Source organism: Denticeps clupeoides, chromosome 2, assembly GCF_900700375.1.
Source record: "Denticeps clupeoides chromosome 2, fDenClu1.1, whole genome shotgun sequence".
NCBI lineage: Eukaryota > Metazoa > Chordata > Actinopteri > Clupeiformes > Denticipitidae > Denticeps > Denticeps clupeoides.
In genome coordinates, this window is record NC_041708.1 from 33527795 (window position 1) to 33549091 (window position 21297).

Genomic DNA, 21297 nt, shown 5'->3' on the forward strand with positions numbered 1-21297 from the left:
TTTTGTAATCAGAGGTTTGTAATCAAAGTAAAAATCATGCGATTTATATAATATCATGTATTGCATAACTTTTTAAACTCTGATACTGGTAACCCTGCGGTCACCTTTGTTCACGTAATACGGTCTGCTACTCTCCTTCATCACCTCACAGTATTGGGTACTAGCATTTTTTTTCTATGTCAGACGCTTCTAAGGACTATTCTGCATGACTTCTACAGCACGCTGTTCCCATGTTAATGGGAACTCTGTATGCTGCTCTGTATGCTGCTCTGTATGCGTGCCATTCCACTGTATGCATAGACTTTTTTATTATTATGTCTGGCACTGGACTGTGGACTTTAGTGAGATGTATCACTGTCTGTGTGGGCCTTCTTGCAGTCTCTGCAGGCTACTCTTGTTGTTGATCCGTAAGCACTTCTGCCTTTGCCTCATACAAATTCAAATAAAAAAGAAGTATTTAGACTACCAGTAAAAGTTAGGGGTCATTTAGAAATTTCCTTTTTTTTTTGGATGGGAAACAATGGGTTGGACCATTAAAAAGACATCAAATCAAAATACTGACCAGACATTGTTCATGTTGTAAATGTCTGTTAATTATAGAAAACCTGCAAACTTCGGCCAAGGAAATCAATCAGCAACCATTAGTCTTCAGTTCGTTAACCCAAGAGTGCCACTTTCATTAAGCCCTTTTCATTTATTTTAGTGCAACTGGAAGCAAGATTTAAGAGGCAATTAAAATGACCAAATTTTATTATTTTATAGTACAGAATCTACTGCTTCGGCAGGTGTGGGTTTGACTACAACATTATCTCAGAGTTTTAATTTTTTTTCTATTCAAACTTATTTCATACTTTTTTTCTTTTCTCTAAACGCCACTAAACGTGGCTGCGCGTCTGTTGAGGTTCGTCACCAGATGAACCTTTTTTTTCCCCTCAGTTCCGTCTCCCGCCTGTAGGTGCCGCTGTGCGGCGCAGGGCGCGGCCTGCGGGGCCAGAGTCGCCGCTCCTGCCGGAACTCGTCTGCTGAGCTCCACAGTGGCTGCAGCCAGGCGCTCTTGGCTCTCTGCGGTGAGTGTCCGCCTCGTGTGAACCCCGCCGGAGCGGCTCCGGTCCGTGCGGATCTCCGTGTGTGTTCTTCTTCTCTGTGGAGGTTTTTTATTTTTTGTTTTTAACTGTGTTTTATTTCAACGTCTCGCTCCAGCTGGGCCGCTTATATTAAACTCCCTCGGATTATTTATTATTTCTTATTCATTTTGTTAATGAACTAATTCCTTTTCTGAACAGACTTTTTTTTTTTTTTCGCTGTCGGGTGTCCGAGGTGTCGCGGTGCAGTTAGCGTCACTGTTGCAGATGCAACTTTCAGGTCTGCATCCCTCCATCCATCCATCCCTCCCTCCCTCCATCCATCCTTCCACTCAGACACACACATCTACACACACACTTCTTTATAAAATGCATTATTTTTACTAAATTGGAAAAATCGTCAGTTCCTCTTTTTGAAAAATATTATTATAGAAATAACCTGTGCTGTCAGGGCTGGGGCTTTTATTATTCAAATGAAGTTTTATTAATAAAGGATGTGTGGCACCTATAAAGTCCCATTTTTTGCACTGTCTGTCTCCGGCCTCAGGGACAGGCCCTCAGGATGGTCCAGTCTAGAGCTCGGTCTAGCGTTGCTGGCCTAGCCGGCAAGGAAGGTTGGTCAGAAGGTTGCCGGTTCAACCGAGGGTGAGGGGTTAAAAGCAGAGGACACGTTTCGTTTCACAACGATAGTCACTTTCACTTTCTTTTTTGGCTCAACGGACAAAGGGGAGAACGCAGACTGTTAAGATGTGAAAATAGTGTTTAATCTGAGTGTGTTTTGTCCCAATGCACAGACCCAGTAATGTAAGTAGAATTCAGTAAATCAGATTCTGTGCGCTGTTTTACGCACGGCAAACTTTTAACACAGATTGCATTTTCCTGTTCTCTGCTGTAGAAGGTTGTCACCTTGAAAAACGCTCTATCTCCTGACCGAATGACCTTTACAAGTGACACAACGTAGGCAATGTTGGAAGGTTAAAATATTAAAATGTTCTCATGCAGGAAGGAATTAATGATTGCCCAGAAATATTCAAACCACACAGAAAATGAGCATCACTTCCAAAAAAAATGTCGAGTACAGATTAACTTGTTGTAATCAATAAGCTGCCAGACCAAACTTTTTTTTTTATTTTACCAATCAGAAAGAAATCGTTGAAATTTCAATCGATACACAACTAATTGAGAATTCACCCAGCAGGGGACTCGAGAGCTCAGCGAAGGTCAAATTAAACTTGGGCGTGCCTCTTGAAAGTCCCCTTTACTGATGAGCAGGGTTTTGCATTTAAATGAGCTGGCAGTGCGGTTCAGTAAATATTTAGAGTCACAATTCTGGCAACGTTATCAACAAAGAAATAATGCAGATGTTCCAATAGCGATAAATGTGTGAGGAAGATGGGCAAATGGGGGGTAAACACTGCACTAATGAACGGAGCCGTCTGAAGCTGTAGCACATTTTAATGAGGAAAAACAAACGCACAAAAACTGTACCTGAAGGCATTTTCCATCAATAAAAAAAAACAACATAGTGTTTCCATTTGGACAAACCTGGGATTTTATGCAATGTCTTTGTATAACTATATCTTTGAATATAGTTCTCTTGAATTTGTACTATCCATGCACAAAAAAAGGACTGTTTTTAGGGGTTTAGAAAGATACCAAAACTTTTAACACAAATTTTCAGACTCAGGGACATGGTTAGTCTACAACACACCTTATTATTAGTACATGTGATTTTAGACCTAATTCCTGAATAATCTACAATACACGTTTGGATTATAGTAGCCTAGTGGTAACACACTCGCCTATAAACCAGAAGACCACAAAGTCCTTGGTTCAACCCCACTTACTTACCATTGTGTCCCTGAGCAAGACACTTAATCCTGAGTGTCTCCGGGGGGGGGGGGGGGGGCTGTCCCTGTAACTACTGATTGTAAATGGCTCTGGATCAGGGCGTCTGATAAATGGCAGAAAATTTAATTTGCCAAACTTTAAATAAATTTAGAATAATCTGAATTAAGAAAGAAAGGATGTAGTTTTTTTACTTGCTCATTAAGCATGTAAATTTTTCACTTATCAATCTTTAAAGAGACTTTATTGCACAATCATACCGAGTATAAGACTACAACAAAATCGAGGCCCTGCCCACTGCCCCCCAGTGCAAAATTAATAGAATAAAAATGAACAAAAGAATAGAAGATTAAAAGAATGCAAAATAAATACGTAATAAATACAAATCTGTACTGGAGTGTGCAAAATAAGTCAAATGAGTGAGGTAGCGTACTGCTGTGAATTGTGGTAAAGGTAATGTAGTAGCAGCAGAGCAGAGTTTCTTCACTTCTTCACAAGCTCTCCAAAGGCATCACTAAAACTTTTTCCCTTAGAGCGGTTCATTAATGATTCAATGAAACGGGTCACGAGTCTTTTCCAGCAGAAGACGGTCTCTAAAACACATTTCCAGATGTCCGAATCGGCTGACCGTTTTTAAGAAAAACAGAATACAATTCTGATTGAAATTGCAAGGAAGAAAGGTGCCATTAGGTGAACTTAATTGCTTCCATAAAATGTACCAGTTTCAGAATCATGAATCATTATTCTGAAACTGGTTATCATTCAATAATAAAGTTATCTTTAAGCTTAATCAAAGCAGTGTGTGGCTTAATCTAAAATGACTAATGTGCAGTCTCTAGGCATGGGAAAGAACTCATTGTTAAAACGAGTGGAAAATGTGCTCCAGAATGATAAACCCATACACTGTTTGGCCATGACCAGCCTGTTCAGCCTCCCCTAGTTGCTCAGACCAGTGTAAGTTGCTACCGGACGAGTGCAGTGAACGCAATCCCGGTGAGGAGTGTGTAGACGGAGGCTGGTTGGGTTGGTGATACACAGGGGTTAAGCGGGAGTACATACCTCAGAACATGTGGATCACTGTTGTCTGCTTCAACTTCGGCGAAGAGGAGATCCTCTTCGTCAGATGAAGGTTTCAACAGGACAAATATCTGAACTGTTGTCTTTTACCAGGACATCCAGGGCTGTTCAGGGCTTCTGTGTGTGCTAGTAGTTCTGGAGTCATGTACTTTACTCGCTGCAATTTATCATGATTCCATTGGTTGATTTGCATGGTTCATGCCTCATTTGAATTGTAAGAGTTTATCGAATGAGTTTATCGGGATATTTTGAACACTAGTGTCTGACATGGTCAGTTTTTTGGTTATGCTTGTTTATGTGCATGTCGTTGGAATTGGTATGATATGGGCTGGCGTATGTTATAGACAAGGATGCCATTTTAAATGTTCAGAGATACGAGATCCCATCACCTCATGTTGCAGCATGATAATGCCTGGCCCTTGCGGATATGATTGCCAGGCTGGATGGGTATCTCACATAAATAATTTTTTATCTAACTATTGTATTGTATAACCAAAGAAATAAGAGGCCCTCCTTAACCTGTCCTTGCCCCAAGTAAAGTAAAACTCTGTCTTTTAAAGTAAAAGTCTCTGACCATTGGGCCGGGATGCAACCCGAGGCGTGAAGAATAAATGTGTCAGACAGCGCGCTCTGCAGAGGTTCGTGCTCCAGCATTCCCCCAGTAACACCTCAAGGTTGATCAGGTTTCATGGCTTGTCAAGTTCATCCACCTTCAACCATTTTGCTCAGCTCGTCTCGCCTTGGATGACTTTGCAGCCATTTGTATACCACGGTTCAACCCAAAGCAGAGACTGATTTTTGCCCCTGACCTATTCAAACAAGTTCTGAAGTTGATACTCTCGTCTATATTTTGTATTTAAATATGCGTTAACTATGTTAGTTGAGGTATGTCCCTAATCTGTGTCCCTACAGATTCTGTAAGAATGGCATATCTTGACCACTCATTCTTACAAAATTCCTCCAAATCTGTCAGATTGCGAGATCATCTCTTGTGCACGTGCCTCTTCAGGTCACCCTGCAGAATTTTATATCGGATCTGAATTTGGGAGGATTCTTCAATGATTCTGTTTTTGTAGTTTATTGACTGGTTACGGGGTGCCGGAGGCGTTCTACAATGAGCACGGTGCTGAAATCAGCAGTGGAACTCTGAAACCTGCCTGTGACCCGCAGCTGTATGCAAATACACCGCCTGAGGAGGTGCCATCTGGGTCATTTTATTTGTGTGCCACTCACTTTTCTTTGATGGCTGGGTCACCACGGCGATGCGTTTTTCATCCCTCTTTTTTGATCATTGCATTCAACAAGCGTGTTATTAATGCATGCTTGAACAATGGATGTGCATCAGCACAAATGAAATATGTATTCATATTATTACAGTAGGATAATGCACCCTGCAAATAACATCTGACTGCAAAATGTGAAACTCAACGAAGTTCTAGGGCTTGACTTAAAAAAGTGAAGTGATTGTCACATGTGATACACAGCAGCACAGCACACGGTGCACACAGTGAAATTTGTCCTCTGCATTTATCCCATCACCCTGAGTGAGCAGTGGGCAGCCATGACCCGGGGAGCAGTGTGTGGGGACGGTGCTTTGCTCAGTGGCACCTTGGCGGATCGGGATTCGAACCGCCAACCTTCTGATTACGGGGGCGCTTCCTTAACCGCTAGGCCACCACTGCCCCACGTGACTTGGACATATATGGGCTTTCCCCATTTTCCCCCTCTTGTGTATTTGTATTTTTCCTCTTTCTCTCTTAAGGAAATCGCCAGCTAGGCTTCATACTCCTTCCTGACTGATGCTCCATCTTGTTCTCATTGTAATGACAGCCTTTTTTTTTTGTCTTCCGCACAATACACCACACAGACTGCTGATCGTTTAACAGGCAAACAAAATCCTATTTTCACTGTGTGCGTATAGCTCACATCATTTTGTGTTGTACAGAACTATTTTTTAACTTTTTAAATTCTGTGCTGTGCAGTTTTTGGGCCTATTATCCTCTGTGTTGCCCTGTGTCCCGTAAAGCCTAAAGCACGTGAGTGCTGAGCCTCAAGCAGTTCAGCTATGTTAACATCCTAGCAGTAATAGTCGATATGTCATACTACAACTTCACCGTCAGTGTATTGGAAACAAATTATTTAGATTTATTTCAACAATTAAAATTATGAACATACGAAGGCACCAATCGGGCAGAAGCTGGTCACATCTACCTGTAGCACCCGCAGTACCATTACACTATTTTTACCTTTACCACTTGACCCTCATTTCACAGGTTTAACACTGTCTGTCTTCTTGTTGTCTACATGTTTTGTTTGCCTTATGTGTGCAGTTCACGTAGCCCGGTTTGTCGGCACGTGCACTTTGTCAGTTCGTAACTGTGTTTAAATGTTACAGGTAGCACCTTGTTCTGGAGAAATGTTTCGTTTCACTATGTACTGTCTAACCTATATGTAGCTAAAATGACAACGCTCACTTGAACCTGAACTTGAACTATATTTAACATGATGCTTTTTATCTAATATACAGACCTGCATTTTTTTCCCCAGGTCAAACCATGGATGACACGTTTGTGCCCTTGGACTGCCTTTTGCCTTCAGGTATTGTGATGAAGAACACGCCTTCCACTTGTACATTATTTTGCGGTTGAACATTTACCCGTTTATACAAAAACACTGAAGAGTGTGAGAGTTTCTCAGAAGACCTTACCAGTGGTGATGCAGAACGGGAGAAATGTGTAATGCAGTAAAGTGCCAATGAATTTAAAAATGAATTAATTTGTCTCCCGTGGGGTTTCAGCATGTGGCTTTTTCGCACGGCTTGGGTTTACGAAGGCAATCGACAGTAAATAAGAAATAGATTCTCGGGTGAACAGTTTTAATAACAACAGCTAGAATATTTTATTGTTCACTACTTATCTGTGCCCTGGAGCTATTACACACAGCCATGATTAAAACATGAGTGCTAATGATTTGGGAACGGGCCTATTTTACACAGCCTCCTTAGCTGTGAACGCACCTGGGTGGGTATGAAGTAGAGATGGAAAGCTCCTTGTGGTGAGCTTTTGCCCCTTTTGCCTTTGCCCCACACCTGTGGAATGCGACTCTAAGTAAGATACATGGTGCTATGGCACTGAAGCAGTAACTTCACAACTTCATGAACGCTCATTCGTCAACAGTAGGGCCAATCGGCTCAAAAATGACCTCAAGCAGTGGGTCTAGCAGACACTAAAATATCATTGCCATAATCAAATTCTATCATACAAAACATGGGCAATATGCGGCAAAAATAAATAAATAAATACAAAATGCTGAAAAAACGGTTAACCATGACAGATCCTCATCAAACACAAGCGTTAACATTTGCGCTTAGATTGCACTTTAGAACTGCTTGTGAAATTCTATATCTATGCATGTTTTCATGGTTAGAAATGCTCATTTATTTTCGCTTATGGTATTTGAATGAACAGAATCTCCTTGACTAAAATGTAACATTATTTACATTTAATTACACATTTTCTATTCCATTTATACTGGAATAAATCCTGTTATAAATAAAAACAAAAATAAATGGCAAGAACAAAAAAGAGAAATATTTATGTGCAGTGGCTAAATTGAGGGAAGAGGGGGGAATGTGGCTGTAGTGGGTGTTTTTATGTACAGCAACTTGCTTTGAAAAATGCAAAAATAGTAATCCCAAAATAAAAAATCCCAGATACCATTCCTGCAGTGTAAGCAATACATTAAACTTCTCCAGTTTGCACCCAGCAGTTTGACCCCTGTGCTTATCTTGACTTTTTAATAGTCAACTAATAATAATCCTGAAGTGCCTCTTGGGTAATCTGGTGCTTATCCATTCTATCCTAAAGATAATTGTTTTTAATTAGATAACAAGGCCTGTGTTCACATAATTCCAGTTATCTGCAGACCATTTACATGGTTAGGTATTACTATGCTGTGTATGATAAATACTTTCTGAGAAGTAATCAAAATTGCTTCCTGCTTCTATGCAGCGGCCAGCCTGTAGGGATTTTTGTAACGCTGGTCTGCATGGTCGGTCTGACTGCCACGTGAGTGGAAAATAATGTATGAAAAATCAATATTTAAGCCTCTGCTTATTACAGCATGCAAAGCATTCAGTTTAGGGTGTTATGTAACTGTTCTGTGTGGCTTCTGTGGCCTCAAGGTGATAAATGAGCTTTTTTAATGGATAAATTATTCTTTCTGATTAAATTAAGAAGCACACCACAAATAAAATTGACACAGGGCCCCTTTGGATTACTCCAACCACCATGACTTCTGATTACGTTCAGATTGATTCACTTCTTGGGATTTTTCTAGATATAAACACACTGAGCCTCAAGGGCGTTGCTTTTTGAGCCTCACTAGTGCGTGTAAACAGTTTAGTTTTTTTTATTTTAGTTTTTTTTATTCAACAGCATTTAGTGGTTTAACTTAACTCCGCTTAACCTTGGTGGTATGTTTTTGTGCTCCAGTATGTCCCAGGTGAATTGAATTTCCTGTTTTTCTTCCACTAGGAAGGCAAAGAATTTGCTTGATCATCTTAAACCAGCCCTTGGATGAGAAGTACTTCACTGTGCTCTGGAATAAAGGTATCGATTTAATAATAAATATCACAATATGGGCTTTTGATTTGCAGCCTTTGAAAGTGTGCTATGGCAACTTGCAGCTCCAAATTGATGAAATATGCACCACACAGTTGTAAAAATTGGCCCCTCTTGTGTATTTGTATTTTTCCTCTTTCTCTCTTAAGGAAATCGCCAGCTAGGCTTCATACTCCTTCCTGACTGATGCTCCATGACTGGTGCATCAGTCATTTTCTGCACCCACTACCGAGGAGCGTTTCCATGACAGAGGGCAAAACAGGAACTATATTTTTAGTTCCTGGCAACAAAACAGAACTTACTGTACTGTTACTGTTGAGGTCTGGTCTAACAGTTTTAGTTTAGTGCTTATTGGTTACATATGCAATATATATTCATATAATGTGAGAGAGCATTAAAACACAGAGCTAACAAAAACTATTATTGTAGAAATGAACAAAAAAAAGGACGCAAGTAATGCTAACACTGATCTCTGTAGGGAGATGCAATATGTTTTTTAAGTTAAGAAAGAGATGTTCTTGCAAAGTAGGGCAATCACAGAAAAAGAGAGCAACGCTGAGTTCCCAGTTCAGCACGGAGCACAGTCAGTTTAAACAGGTTAGTGTGCATGTGACCTGAAGATGAGTTCCACAAATGATGTGGGGCAATTGTTCTAAAAAAAAAGGAGGACAAAAAGAAGCCTTTGAACAGGACAAACTTTCACACCCTGAGTATCTCCGGGGGGACTGCCTCTGTAACCACTGATTGTAAATCAGTGCGTCTGATAAATGCTCTAAAATGTAAATGTAATACATTTAGAGTGGAGGCTCTGGAAAATGAAAGGGATGCCAAATAGGAACGGAGGAACGTGGAACAGATCCCCCAATGGGCCAATTCCAATTAAATGAAACACTCAAAAAAATTGAGTGTTTCAGTGTTTACCAAAAAATACGTTCCATCTAACTTTTTTGCCCCTTTTGTGAAGTCACAAAATGATTTCCAATTAAAGGCGTGGTAAAGGCTGTTCAGTGCATTGTTGTCTCAGCGCATTGTGCCAAATCTGTGGACAGCCATTTTTCCCTGTCTGTGTGCGAAAACTTCATATATTTTTCATTGGTGCTGGAGATAAGTCGCGTGTCAGAGGTGTGTGACTGCGAGCGAGAGGCGCTTCTCCAGATGGTTCACCTGGAGGCAGCTGAGCGGGAGCTCCTCCCTCTCCCACCGAGGCTTAGAAGTGATGCCCTCTGGGCCCTCATCACTGCGAGAGGCAGCTCAGGAGGTGTGAGCAGTCGCTGATCAAAGCTAACCCATTTCACGAAGAGGCACATCTCCTGGAATCAGTACACCACGTTGCCATTTCTGTGCAGGACGGGAGGGGTATGGGGAGTTTTTACAGGGTTGCATCAGTCTGGGAACTTAAGTTTCGTATGTATACACAATCAGAAATTATTCATGGGGGATGGCTGTTTTTCCATTTGTGCACAAATATTTTCCCACCGGAGGAAATGGCACGATGCCAAGCAGTTCCTGAAAATTCTGAATGTTTTTTTGTTGGGAGCTTTTCCCCACAATGATGTCTCTGCATTAGTATTTTCACGGCATTACATGTGTTGCCAGAAAAGAACATGGAACAATGCCCAAGATGTTCCTCGAAGGATATTTCAACGAGCAGATGCATTACAGAGCACAGATGTTTGTTTTGTTCCGAAGATGTGCCAGGAATTCCCATTTGTTCTGAGGAAATCCCATTTGTTCACCTTAGTAATATCTGTGTATTCTGTCTGCTCATCACAATTGTTAGTCATTATTATTGCTAAAAAAGCTAATCTAGTTCTCATACAAATTACGGTTGAACCCGCGTGACCCTGTTTACCATGCCGATTTGGTTGTGTTGTGTAGCTCATGCCAGAATGAACAATATAACTGCATCTGCACCGGGGCTCCAGGAGGCTGAAAAATTGGGTAGTGGGTAACACACTCGCCTATGAACCAGAAGACCCGGGTTCAAATCCCATTTACTACCATTGTGTCCCTGAGCAAGACACTTAACCCTAAGTTGCTCCAGGGAGACTGTCCCTGTAACTACTGATTGTAAGTCGCTCTGGATAAGGGTCTGATAAATGCTGTAAATGTAAAGATTTTGGTAGCTGGCCCAAAATGGGACATAAGTCCATTTTTTGTTTATTCTAACCACTTATTTGGGGTTATAATACTGTTAAAATGCTTAAATGTATACATGTATCAATTTGTTCATTGTTTCCAAGTGTTCAATCTAAATTCACTGTACGCTTTTGCTATATTTTTTCAGAATATTTCCATATCTCATTTTGCAACTGCGATAAGCAGTTAAGATTAACATGAAGTATTATATACTGTACATTACATCTCAGTTTCTGTATCTAAAAGTCCAAAGTCTATAAAAGTGCCATTGTAAATTATTGGAATATTATGACAATGACAGATGCTGAAGGTGACACACCATACCCATAGTCAGTTTAAGGGACAGGCCATGTGTTTTTTTTTTTTTTTTTTTGTGGAGGTCCAGTGCTGTGTAAACCTAAACGCTAAAAAGAAGCGAATCCTAAAGAGCGGGAGCCACCAAACAGTATTGATGAAATAGCACAATGGGTTACATTTCATTTTGCTCTTCGGCTCTCCCTCTGTGATTTACTAGGACTTGGCGTCCGCTTTTCTGCAGCAGGGCGTTCCTGCACTAAATCAAGCAGGTCCAAAGTCTTCGCCTGTCAATAGTCTCAGCCCATAAAACTGCAGTGGATCACAAAGTTCTTGACAAGAAGATCTACTGGACCCCAGGAGGATAACAACGTGTTTATTTAGAAGGTCATTTGTCCTGGGTTGTCCTCATGGATAAGGTGCCATTTACGGCATTGTTCACTGCTTTCATAGCTTTGGGATTTTCTTTCTGGTCTTAGTTGGAGCCAGCTGGTTGGAAAATTTACTAAGTTTTATAATGTTGATTTGTCATTTACTTTAATCATGCAAAACATTAAAAGCACAGCCATGTGAGGGGAATAACAGGTGAGGTGGCAACTGTATATGGTTGTATAGATGAAGCAGCATGTGTCAGTTCCAGTTCACTAGAGCTTCACAGATTGCCACTGGATTCCTTTTCCACTCCTTGTGGATGTTAGAGATCTTGCGCTTCTCTTGGAGGTGTGTTTGGGGTCGTTGTCATGTTGAAACACTGGCCGGCTGCCCAGATTCTGAGGGAGGGGATCATGTTCTGCATTCATCCGTGGTTCCTTCAATTAACTGTAGCTCCCCAGTGCCAGCAGCACTCATCCTGCCCCAAACCATCACACTCCCACAACCATACATGACTGTAGGCAATGCACACTTGTCTTTGTAGTTCTCACATGGTTGCTACCACATGTGCTTGACACCATCTGAACTAAATAAGTTGATCTTTGTATCATCAGATCACAGGACATGGTTCAAATTATCCATGTCCTTAACCCTGTCATCAGCAAACTGTTTGTGGGTTTTCATCTTTAGAAGAGGCTTCTTTCTGGGATGACAGTCATGTAGACAAATTTGATGCAGTGTGTGTGTTCTGACAGGCTGACCCCTCACCCCTTCAACCTCTGCAGCAATGCTGCCAGCACTCGTACATCAGTTTTCAAAAGACAACCTGTGGATATTATGCTGGACCATGGTGGGGCCTGCGGGGGAGTGGAGCTTGTCCTGTAAAACCTCTGTGTGGTCTTGGCCACTGTACTGCATCTTATTTTCCATGAGGTGCAATATTGAACTTCCAGTGGCAAATATGTGAGTGCTTGTGAGTGCAACATCACCAAGTTCCAACTGCTCTCCAACCACACCTGAGACCTTGTAACTCTAATGAGTCACATGACACTGGGTAGGGGAAATGGCTAATTGGGCACAATTTGAACATTTACACTCAGGGGTGTACTTACTTTTGTTTAGACATTAATTACTATCTGTTTGTTTTTAGTTATTTTGAAAGGACAGCAAATTTATAGTGTTATACAAGCTGTACACATTACACGGTAAGTGTCAAATTAATAAGATATTTACAAAAAGTGAATGGTGCACAATGTTTTTTCGTGAGATACTCAGAGCATGTCTTCTTGCATGTTCATCGAATGCAGTATTAAGGTCCAACTTGCTTACACTGGGAATTCCAACATGGTTCTCACAGGGCTTTTAATTCTGTATGGAAAGAGTGAAAGTGAACTGATTGTCATTGTGAAACACTGCAGCATAGCACATGGTACACACCACGAAATGTGTCCTCTGATATTAACCCATGACAGGTGTGTGGGGACCTGGCGGGTCGGGATTTGAACCGACGACCTTCTGATTATGGGGTCGCTTCCATAAGCACTAGGCCACCACTGCCCCTCCAACCAGCACTACCCCTCACATCCATGATATAAGATCTAGTCACCAACACTTACATTACATGGCAGTATCCTCTTACTGCACAATAGTTCATCCTTCCACATTGCAGAATTGTTGAAGAATGGTTTGAGGAGCATCACAAAGACCTGACCTCCAAATTCTGTAAATCAAGTATTTGTGGGACCTACAGAGGTCCCATTGGTACTGCTCTGGGGATTTGAATTGTGTCAAAAAATAATGAGCTATTTGCCTTTAAAACACTCTTGTCAAGTTCTCTTACTGACAAGTGTTCCCTTTAATAGAGGCAAGCACTTTGCACCTGATATCCTGTTTCTTCAAATAACAACATTTATTTCTTATATAGCCCAAAATCACATACAGTTCGTCTCAATGGGCTTTGACAAGCCCTTCAGTTGACAGCCCCCACACTTGACCCTTCTGCACACAAGGAAAAACTCCACACAAAAAAAACTCTAGGAGAGAGAAAAAAGAAAGGAAGAAATGTTGGGAAGGAGTGATACAGAGAGGGACCCCCTTCCAGGGTAGATTGAGCCTGCAAATGGTGTCAGTGCAGGGTTTGTGATGATTTGTCCAATAATATAAAAAAAGTCCTACAGTTGTAGGGTTGGAGAAGTCCAGAGTGTAGTCCAGTGTCATTGTCTACATTACATGTCCATTATGATGTTACTGGTCCATTTGAAGATCCCTGAAGCTGTAGTTGTTACGGTGGTGGTGGCTGTGGCGACCCTCTGGTTCGTTTCATGCTGAGTCATCGTTTAGCAGTTGTCAGGAACCAGGATTTATCTGCTGTCTCTTCACTGGAGTCTGCCGGTGGTCTGTGTGCTTCAAATCATCACCAAATCATCTCCTGCCATTTGCAATATATGATTCTGGAACATGCTGTATGGGCACCTTATTATGTTGAGTGCCTTGATTGTAAAAAATAACCCTTCTTTTGCCTGTTCCAGTAAGGTGGCACTTGAATTGGGTACCTATTTCATCCCCAGTTACTTCTTAATCTTTTTAGTCAATCAACTGCTATGGATGAATGGCAACTATGGATTAATAATGAAGTATGAGACATGAGACCCTGGTTTTCCCATCATCTTCTGTAGGTGCCTATACTCATGTCTCTTCATGCAGGTATTGCATCTCCATATAGGTTCCGTATGTGCACGGATGCAAAGAACGCAGATGGACCGTGGCTGTACGTATGTACACACAAATGTATTTAACAGCAAATATAGTTCTGCTTTAACACTGTAATCTATGCTTGTATTGATTAATAAGGGCACACTGTGTGCAGTTAATATACATGAAGTGGACATGTCTTAAATATTTCCATAGCAGGACATCCCTGCAGATACTTTTTAATGTGTTTTTTTTAGGATATGTGTCACAGTAAAGTTCATATTCCAAACCATTAGTGTCTGAACATTGAACCTACACAGAGCACAAATACCCCTGTTGGGGAAGATAATTAACCCACGATAAATCATTCTGTCTTATGGATTATAAAATATGGTTAAAAACGTAACACCCACTTAGGATTTTCTGCCTTGTCAATGGAACTGTCTTCAAGACCGTTTTCATGCTCAGGGCTTAAAGAACACAGAATCCAACTGAGCTTTAGAGACTAAATCATCTCCTGCCAGTTGCAATATATGATTCTGGAACATGCTGTATGGGCACCTTATTATGTTGAGTGGCTTGGTTGAAATTTGCAGGAAATGGGATTTCCCCTCTTCAAAACAAGAAAATATATATATTTAATATTTTTCTTTTTACAGTTGTTTCAGAAGGGATGAGTGCTTGTGTGTGTTTCTTTGGGTAATAACATTATACATGGGTAATCAGCAGGAAGCATCTACCAGAGGTGTGGACCACTTTAGACTCAATTTGACAAAATGTAAAGTCGACTTGGATGACTTCATGACTTCATTTGGAATTGAGCCCTTTGACTTGACAAGGCTTGCTGCTTCCGCCAAAATCCATAGATTAAAAAGTATGTTATTAAGGAATGTTCTGTATTTTTCATTGTGTGTCTGTGCGTGCGTCTGCGTTCCTGTCGGCACAACATCCAATCGAATTAGATCCGCGTGGTTTTGATCCAACGGCATCCATCCAATCAAATTGCAGGACAACCAATCAAGAGGAGCAGTCAAACAACATGCCAGTTAGAAAAAAATTATACCAAAGATAGTTTCATTCTAGTATGAAAATTACAAGCTTCCAACTTTGAATTTGAAGTTGAACAAAAAATGGTAAGTTCTGAGTGAAAGCTAAAATGTATTGGCTAACTTTTCTTTGCTGTGTAGTTAAATCAACAAGGCTGTAAACTCACTTTTAATGTTGTAAACACGGTGATTTGTTGCATCCACTGCGAGTTCCCTCTCTTGATTCATACACTTGTTAAGTGGGTTTTTAAAAGATGGCTGGCTGTGTGCTGAGGAGCTGCTCAGGAACCCCATGAGTTGGATGTGGTACTATCCGCTCAACATGAGGATCATTCACCCTGGACCATCCGTTACATTCAATTTGCACATTATTTTAATTGTATGAAATTAACATTTTGTAGCTGTAGCAACATTATTGTATGCTTTGAAGATAAATACCTGTAGGAATATTGCAACCTGGGTCAAAGTAGGACGTTGATTAATCTTCTTAGAAAAGTAGTGTATTAAAATGCATAACATGATTTAACATGATTTAGCTCTAATACATGAAAAACATGATGTATTGTAATTAATATTTTGTAATAGTTTTGTAATAAGCTTTTAAGAGGTGCTCATTTCAATATTTTATGTGTTTTGAAAGTGCCCACATTTGATATTGATCAGTTCAAACTTCAAACTGAATGCAGAGAGCATGTTTTTCCCTTCTGTTTCTTTAATGAAAAACCAACATGGAAAAACTGCATTTTTGGAACCATTTTCGATTCCAATGTAACGCTGGATGAGAGATTATTTTGAACATGCCCTGCTCCAACTGTATTATGGAGATTACATTTTTCCTGACAAAGGCGCCACAATGTTTATGCAATTACCCAGAAATATATATTTTTTTTTTTTTTTTTAACGGTCGTATAAAAGGCATGCCACTTGTCATGTCCTTGGCACCCAAATTAAACCTTGCAAATCTGTTGGCACCCTAAACCTGGTCCAATGTGAAACAAGAGCCGTGTGCATTTCACATTTACAATTTGATTGGATGGGGGAGAAAAACAAAACTTCAAAGGTTCATCACCACCGAAAGCACACAGAGAGTACCTCTCTGTGCACCTTGTTTAAAATAACTAATGTATTCGGCACAAAATGCAGACTGCTTTGAATTCATGTTGGAAACCACCTGTCATTGTTTGGGGAGTAAATCCCCTGTTGGATGTAGGGTTCACTCCATGTACGACCACCGAAAAAGAAAGTCTTTCTCTCTTTCATCTGTCTTCAAAGTAAACTTCCTTTCTTTTATAGTAGGGATTTATTGTAGTAGGGAAAACGCACGAACCAGTCTGAAAATAGGCATGTACGTGACTGAGGTCGTGCTGCTCTTTGCTCGATTTGGTATCCACCAGGCTATGCAAAGATGTAGTGCATTTCTTTTTACTTTTCTAAACAGTTGGTAAAATTAAAGGTTAAAGTAAATTAAAATGAAAGTATTAAAGGTAAATGCTCAGATAATAAATATCGCTAGCTTGTAATATTGTTCAGCTTTCTGGATTTAGGTGTAGTCACAGATGTTGAAACTGGCCACTGGAGCTTGGGCTTCACTTATAAAATGTTGAAAAATGTAGCTTTGTAGCAGTGATTAAACTAATGAACAAAAAAAAAAAAAAAAACACTTTGTCTGCAAGAGGTGCCCTGCTTTTTTTTGTCATTGTGCTAGAGAAGTGTGACTTTCGTGTCACTAAAGCTGAGAGTGGTAACACTAATAGCTGTGATTACACTCACTGTAACTAATGTCATTCCTTACCAGTAACTCGGTAAAAACAGTAAAACGTGTGCAGGTTTCAGCAACCACTGCAGCAGCAGCTATACAGTTCAGTTATTTAACTTTTGGGTAGATTACTTTAAAAATGTAATTTGTTACAATTGCAAGTCACCCTATTTGAAGTTATTGTCATTGTGAAACACTGCAGCACAGCACACGGTGCACAAAATGTGTCCTCTGTTTTTAACCACCACCCTTGGTGAGCAGTGGGCAGCCATGACAGGCGCCCGGGGAGCAGCGTGTGGGGACGGTGCTTTGTTCAGTGGCACCTCAGCGTCACCTTGGCCGTTCGGAATTCGAACCGTAAAATATAAATGAATATTCTTAACTGTTAAACATTTTGAAATTGTTACAGAAGTACTTTGTTACAGAAGTACTAAACATTGACTACTGTCCAACTCTTTTAAATACATGAATTAACAGAATTATAATTCATCAATTTAAAAAAATATATAATTACAGCCTGAACCCGATCAGACTTCTGACCTCATTTTACTGTAAGATCATAGCGTTATAACCCACTGCTAAAAAAAATATTTATCATTCAAGAGCACTGAAAAGGTCCTCCTTCATGGTAAACCAGCACCCATTCACGGTCAAAAAACACCTGTCAGGCCGCCTTCTTCTTAGTGATGCAGTAAGATGATACAGTTTAATTAAATGACTATAATCAACCAGTCCTCCATGTTGGTTTCAAAGCTGCTTTGGTGAATTGTTTCTTTTGGTCATGCTACAATTCATCGCAGTGCCAAAGGTCAAAGTTCAACCACAAGTAGTAGACTTATATGAGGGGTGTCTCTTTCTTTTTCTGACATTTCTTTACTTTATACTGGCAAATGCTGAGTGTAACCCTCTAGTGATTGCTTTCGGTGGCTGGACAGATCCAGCTCCAACATTCGAACAGACAGGTTCAGTGTCGGGACCGACGACTTGTCGCATTCAGCTAACAACGACTGTCTCACAGGGCTTTTTATAGGCACCGAGCACTGATTCGCTGGCAAAGATTACCCTCACGATTCCTGCTACACTGCTATTATTAAACATATTGGCAAGGATTTGTGTAAAATCTTATGATGTAACTGTAATTTAATTACACCTCTTTCTCCAGTAACTGTTATGGATTACAGTTAATTGAATTACCTCACGCCATTACATGTAATTCGTCACTCCCAAACACTGGCAACTATATATTTTTATGCTGCATACAGTAATACCGTGACCTCATTTGTAAATTTGTGTTCATTTGCTGCTGTATCGTGTAGTTAGTATTTATGGTATCTCATTTCTACTAGATCAATATCAAATCAGATTGAATTGAATCATTAGCTGGCAAACCGATTCTGTGGTGCATCTCTTCCAGTACGCATCCTAAGCATCTCCTGGCACTAGTACGTTATTTACGCTTGTAGTGTAACATTTTGCAACCCCAGCGTTCGGGTTGATTGGTTGAGGTCAGGGCAAGCTGACCTTAAAAGAGGAATGATCAGTCGTTCTGTGAACATTATGAAGGAGCCATTAGTGTCAGCTTGGCCGTGGCCTTAAAATAATGGATTTGTTTTCATTTATTGTGTGTCAGCACTTATCAAGACTTCCCTAAATTTGTTTCCTGGCGCAGGACTTAATAATGACTCAGCGACTATTTCATATTCCACTTAAATCACTCACATTTATGGCTCCTTGGCTCTAATGAAGTGCATTAGAAGGCTATTGTTTACTCCACCTGAATGTTTAAAAGTTGTGTTCGTGCTGAGACAGGAGTGTTACCAGGGTCCTTCATGCTCTGTGCTTTCTGTGTGTGCATTTCAGCAACCCTGCGTGCCTGTGCCGATGGAGGAGCCAACCATCTCTACCACCTCACAGCAGGCAAGCGGGAGAGGTGAGGGACTATTCTTTGTTTATCTCATTATTGACCCACGTAATGGTAGTCACTTTGAGGTCCTGTCACCTGACAGGAGATGAATCCGGTGCTGTCAGGGCCATTGGGTCATGGCGCTCATTACTGGTCTCTTTAGGCCTCAGGCAGCTCCCTGGGCCTTGGAGAGGTTGGGGCCGGGCACTGGGGTCTCAGCAGCTCACCTTCTTCATCTATCATGTCCTGTCATCTTATCTGAGCAGTCAGATTTGTCTCGAGACCCCAGACGAATCAACTTTTGTTCGCAACCTTTTCGTCACCTTAAGACTTTCAGAATGTGGTTGATGGAATACGTATTAGATCGGGGACATAAGGACAGTGTTGACACAGGTTATATTTTTAAGTCCATATTCGGTTGAATACACACATGCTGGGCCACACAAATGTTAATTAACGATGCAGTGTTAATATTCTGTGGACAATTTGACTAATTGCTCAGATGGAATTAAAACATCTGACAGATCAGCCTTTTCACACAATTCAAGCAATTTTCATTTTAATTCCAGTTGGTTTGGATGTTGACTTAATCAAATAAGAATGCCACTGGCTAATTAAGCAATAATACAGGAAAGAGAGTGGTGTTTTGGCCTGGTGTCTGGGACTGCAGCACACCAGTACAGCACAACACTGCCTGACTTTAGACTAAACTCTCACTGAGATGCTTGACTGCAGTACATTTTTAGCACTAACTGTCCTTATGCATTTGAATTACAATCATGGCTGGTTTTAGGCATACAGTACAGGCCAAAAGTTTGGACAAACCCTCTCATTCAGTGTGTTTTCTTTATTTTCATGGCCATTTATATTCGGTAGGGTCTATGAAACTATGAATGAACACATGTGGAGTTATGTACTTAACAAAAAGTGGAGACCTGGCCTCCAGTCACCGGACCTGAACCCAATTGAGATGGTTTGGGGTGAACTGGACCGCAGAGTGAAGGCAAAGGGGCCAACAAGGGGCAAACACCTCTGGAAACTCCTTCAAGACCGTTGGAAAACCATTTCAGGTGATGACCTCTTGAAGCTCATCGAGAGAATGCCAATAGTGTGCAAAGCAGTAATCAGAGCAAAGGGCGGCTATTTTGAAGAAACTAGAATATAAAACAGGTTTTCAGTTATTTCACCTTTTTTTGTTAAGTACATAACTCCACATGTGTTCATTCATAGTTTTGATGCCTTCAGTGAGAATCTACCAAGGTAAAGGGTCATGAAAATAAAGAAAACACATTGAATGAGAAGGTGTTTTGGCCTGTACTATAGCGGGCAGACAGAAATTTGAAGGGAGGCGGGAAATGGATGGGGTGGGGGTGCTCTGGACATCTACCTTCACTACCCAACTTGGGTGCCCAACCTGAAGGCTGAGCTTTAGGAGGCACAAAAAACCCTGACCACAAGAAGGTGGCAATCCCTCAAGGGGGAAACTAAAAAATAAAACAAAATATTCCTCATCAGATTATAACTAAAAACATAATTTACCTTAATTGGTTGGCCTATATCAAATATATTCAAATCGTACAATAACGCTTCTCACTATTGTCAATATTAACAAAACTGTTAACTGTTTCTTCCCACATTTGCACAGGAACGTCAGAGGAAGTACGGTCATGAAAATTTGCAGAAGTCATGGAAATTGTTTCTAAAAATGTATAAGAAACCTGTTTTTTTTAAACACTACATACTGCCATTAATGCCAGATCAGAACTAACACTGGTATATTTGATTAAACAACATGCAAAAAAACATATTATAAGATTTAACATTTCTAAATTGTTGGCCTTATCAAGTCATTAGTAAATGCAGCCATTATCAGGTCTTGTTAAACTGATGCAAGTGTGCCAGACCCTTTGGAGAGGCTCCAGTCAAATCATTTCACTGTATGTATTATTACTGAAATGATTTCATCCATTTCTGTACAAATGTAAGTGCTATGAGTGCAAATTTGTGTCAGTGGCATTATTAGAGCCATCAAGCAGATTTTCTTTTATAAATAATAATAAAAAAAAGTTCTAATATTCTGAACAGCCACTAAAGCACTTCTCATTGGTGGTAATTTGTGTTCACTTATTTGGACTGTCTGAATTTTTTTTTTAATTAGACAGCTGCTCACAATTAATCATCCTACCAGGCTTCAATATTTGTTCTTGGAATTGTTTTTTTTCCCCAGACTTTTTCTACAGATTCTCATATTAACATATCTCGACACTGCTGTGTGGATGTATACACTGCATTTCTCCTTCATGTCAAATTATGAGTTGAAATGGCTATCTGGTGAAATATCAGCTTGGAACAAAGCTGCCAAAGAAAATCTTACCATGGTCGATTCTGTCATGGAACATCCTTCAGATCCTTTCTTGGCAGTCATTATTTCTCGGTAATAAATAAGTTTTGCTGTTTAATTTATTGT

The 21297-nt window shown here is 40.4% G+C and overlaps 1 protein-coding gene across 2 annotated transcripts in view; it reads left to right on the forward strand.

The window, feature by feature from the left end:
- The first annotated feature begins 998 nt into the window (after window positions 1-998).
- tpk1 (thiamin pyrophosphokinase 1) overlaps window positions 999-21297 on the forward strand; it is a 54484-nt gene continuing 34185 nt past the window's right edge. Inside the window, exons 1-4 of one of the 2 annotated variants that reach the window (XM_028970433.1) lie at window positions 999-1067; window positions 6555-6605; window positions 8543-8617; window positions 18788-18857. In XM_028970433.1, coding sequence (XP_028826266.1) covers window positions 6563-6605; window positions 8543-8617; window positions 18788-18857 — 188 coding nt within the window. In that variant the 5' untranslated portion in view covers window positions 999-1067; window positions 6555-6562. Of the gene's footprint in view, window positions 1068-1775; window positions 1887-6554; window positions 6606-8542; window positions 8618-18787; window positions 18858-21297 lie in introns of those variants that run through there. The other variant, XM_028970432.1, reaches the window with a different exon arrangement.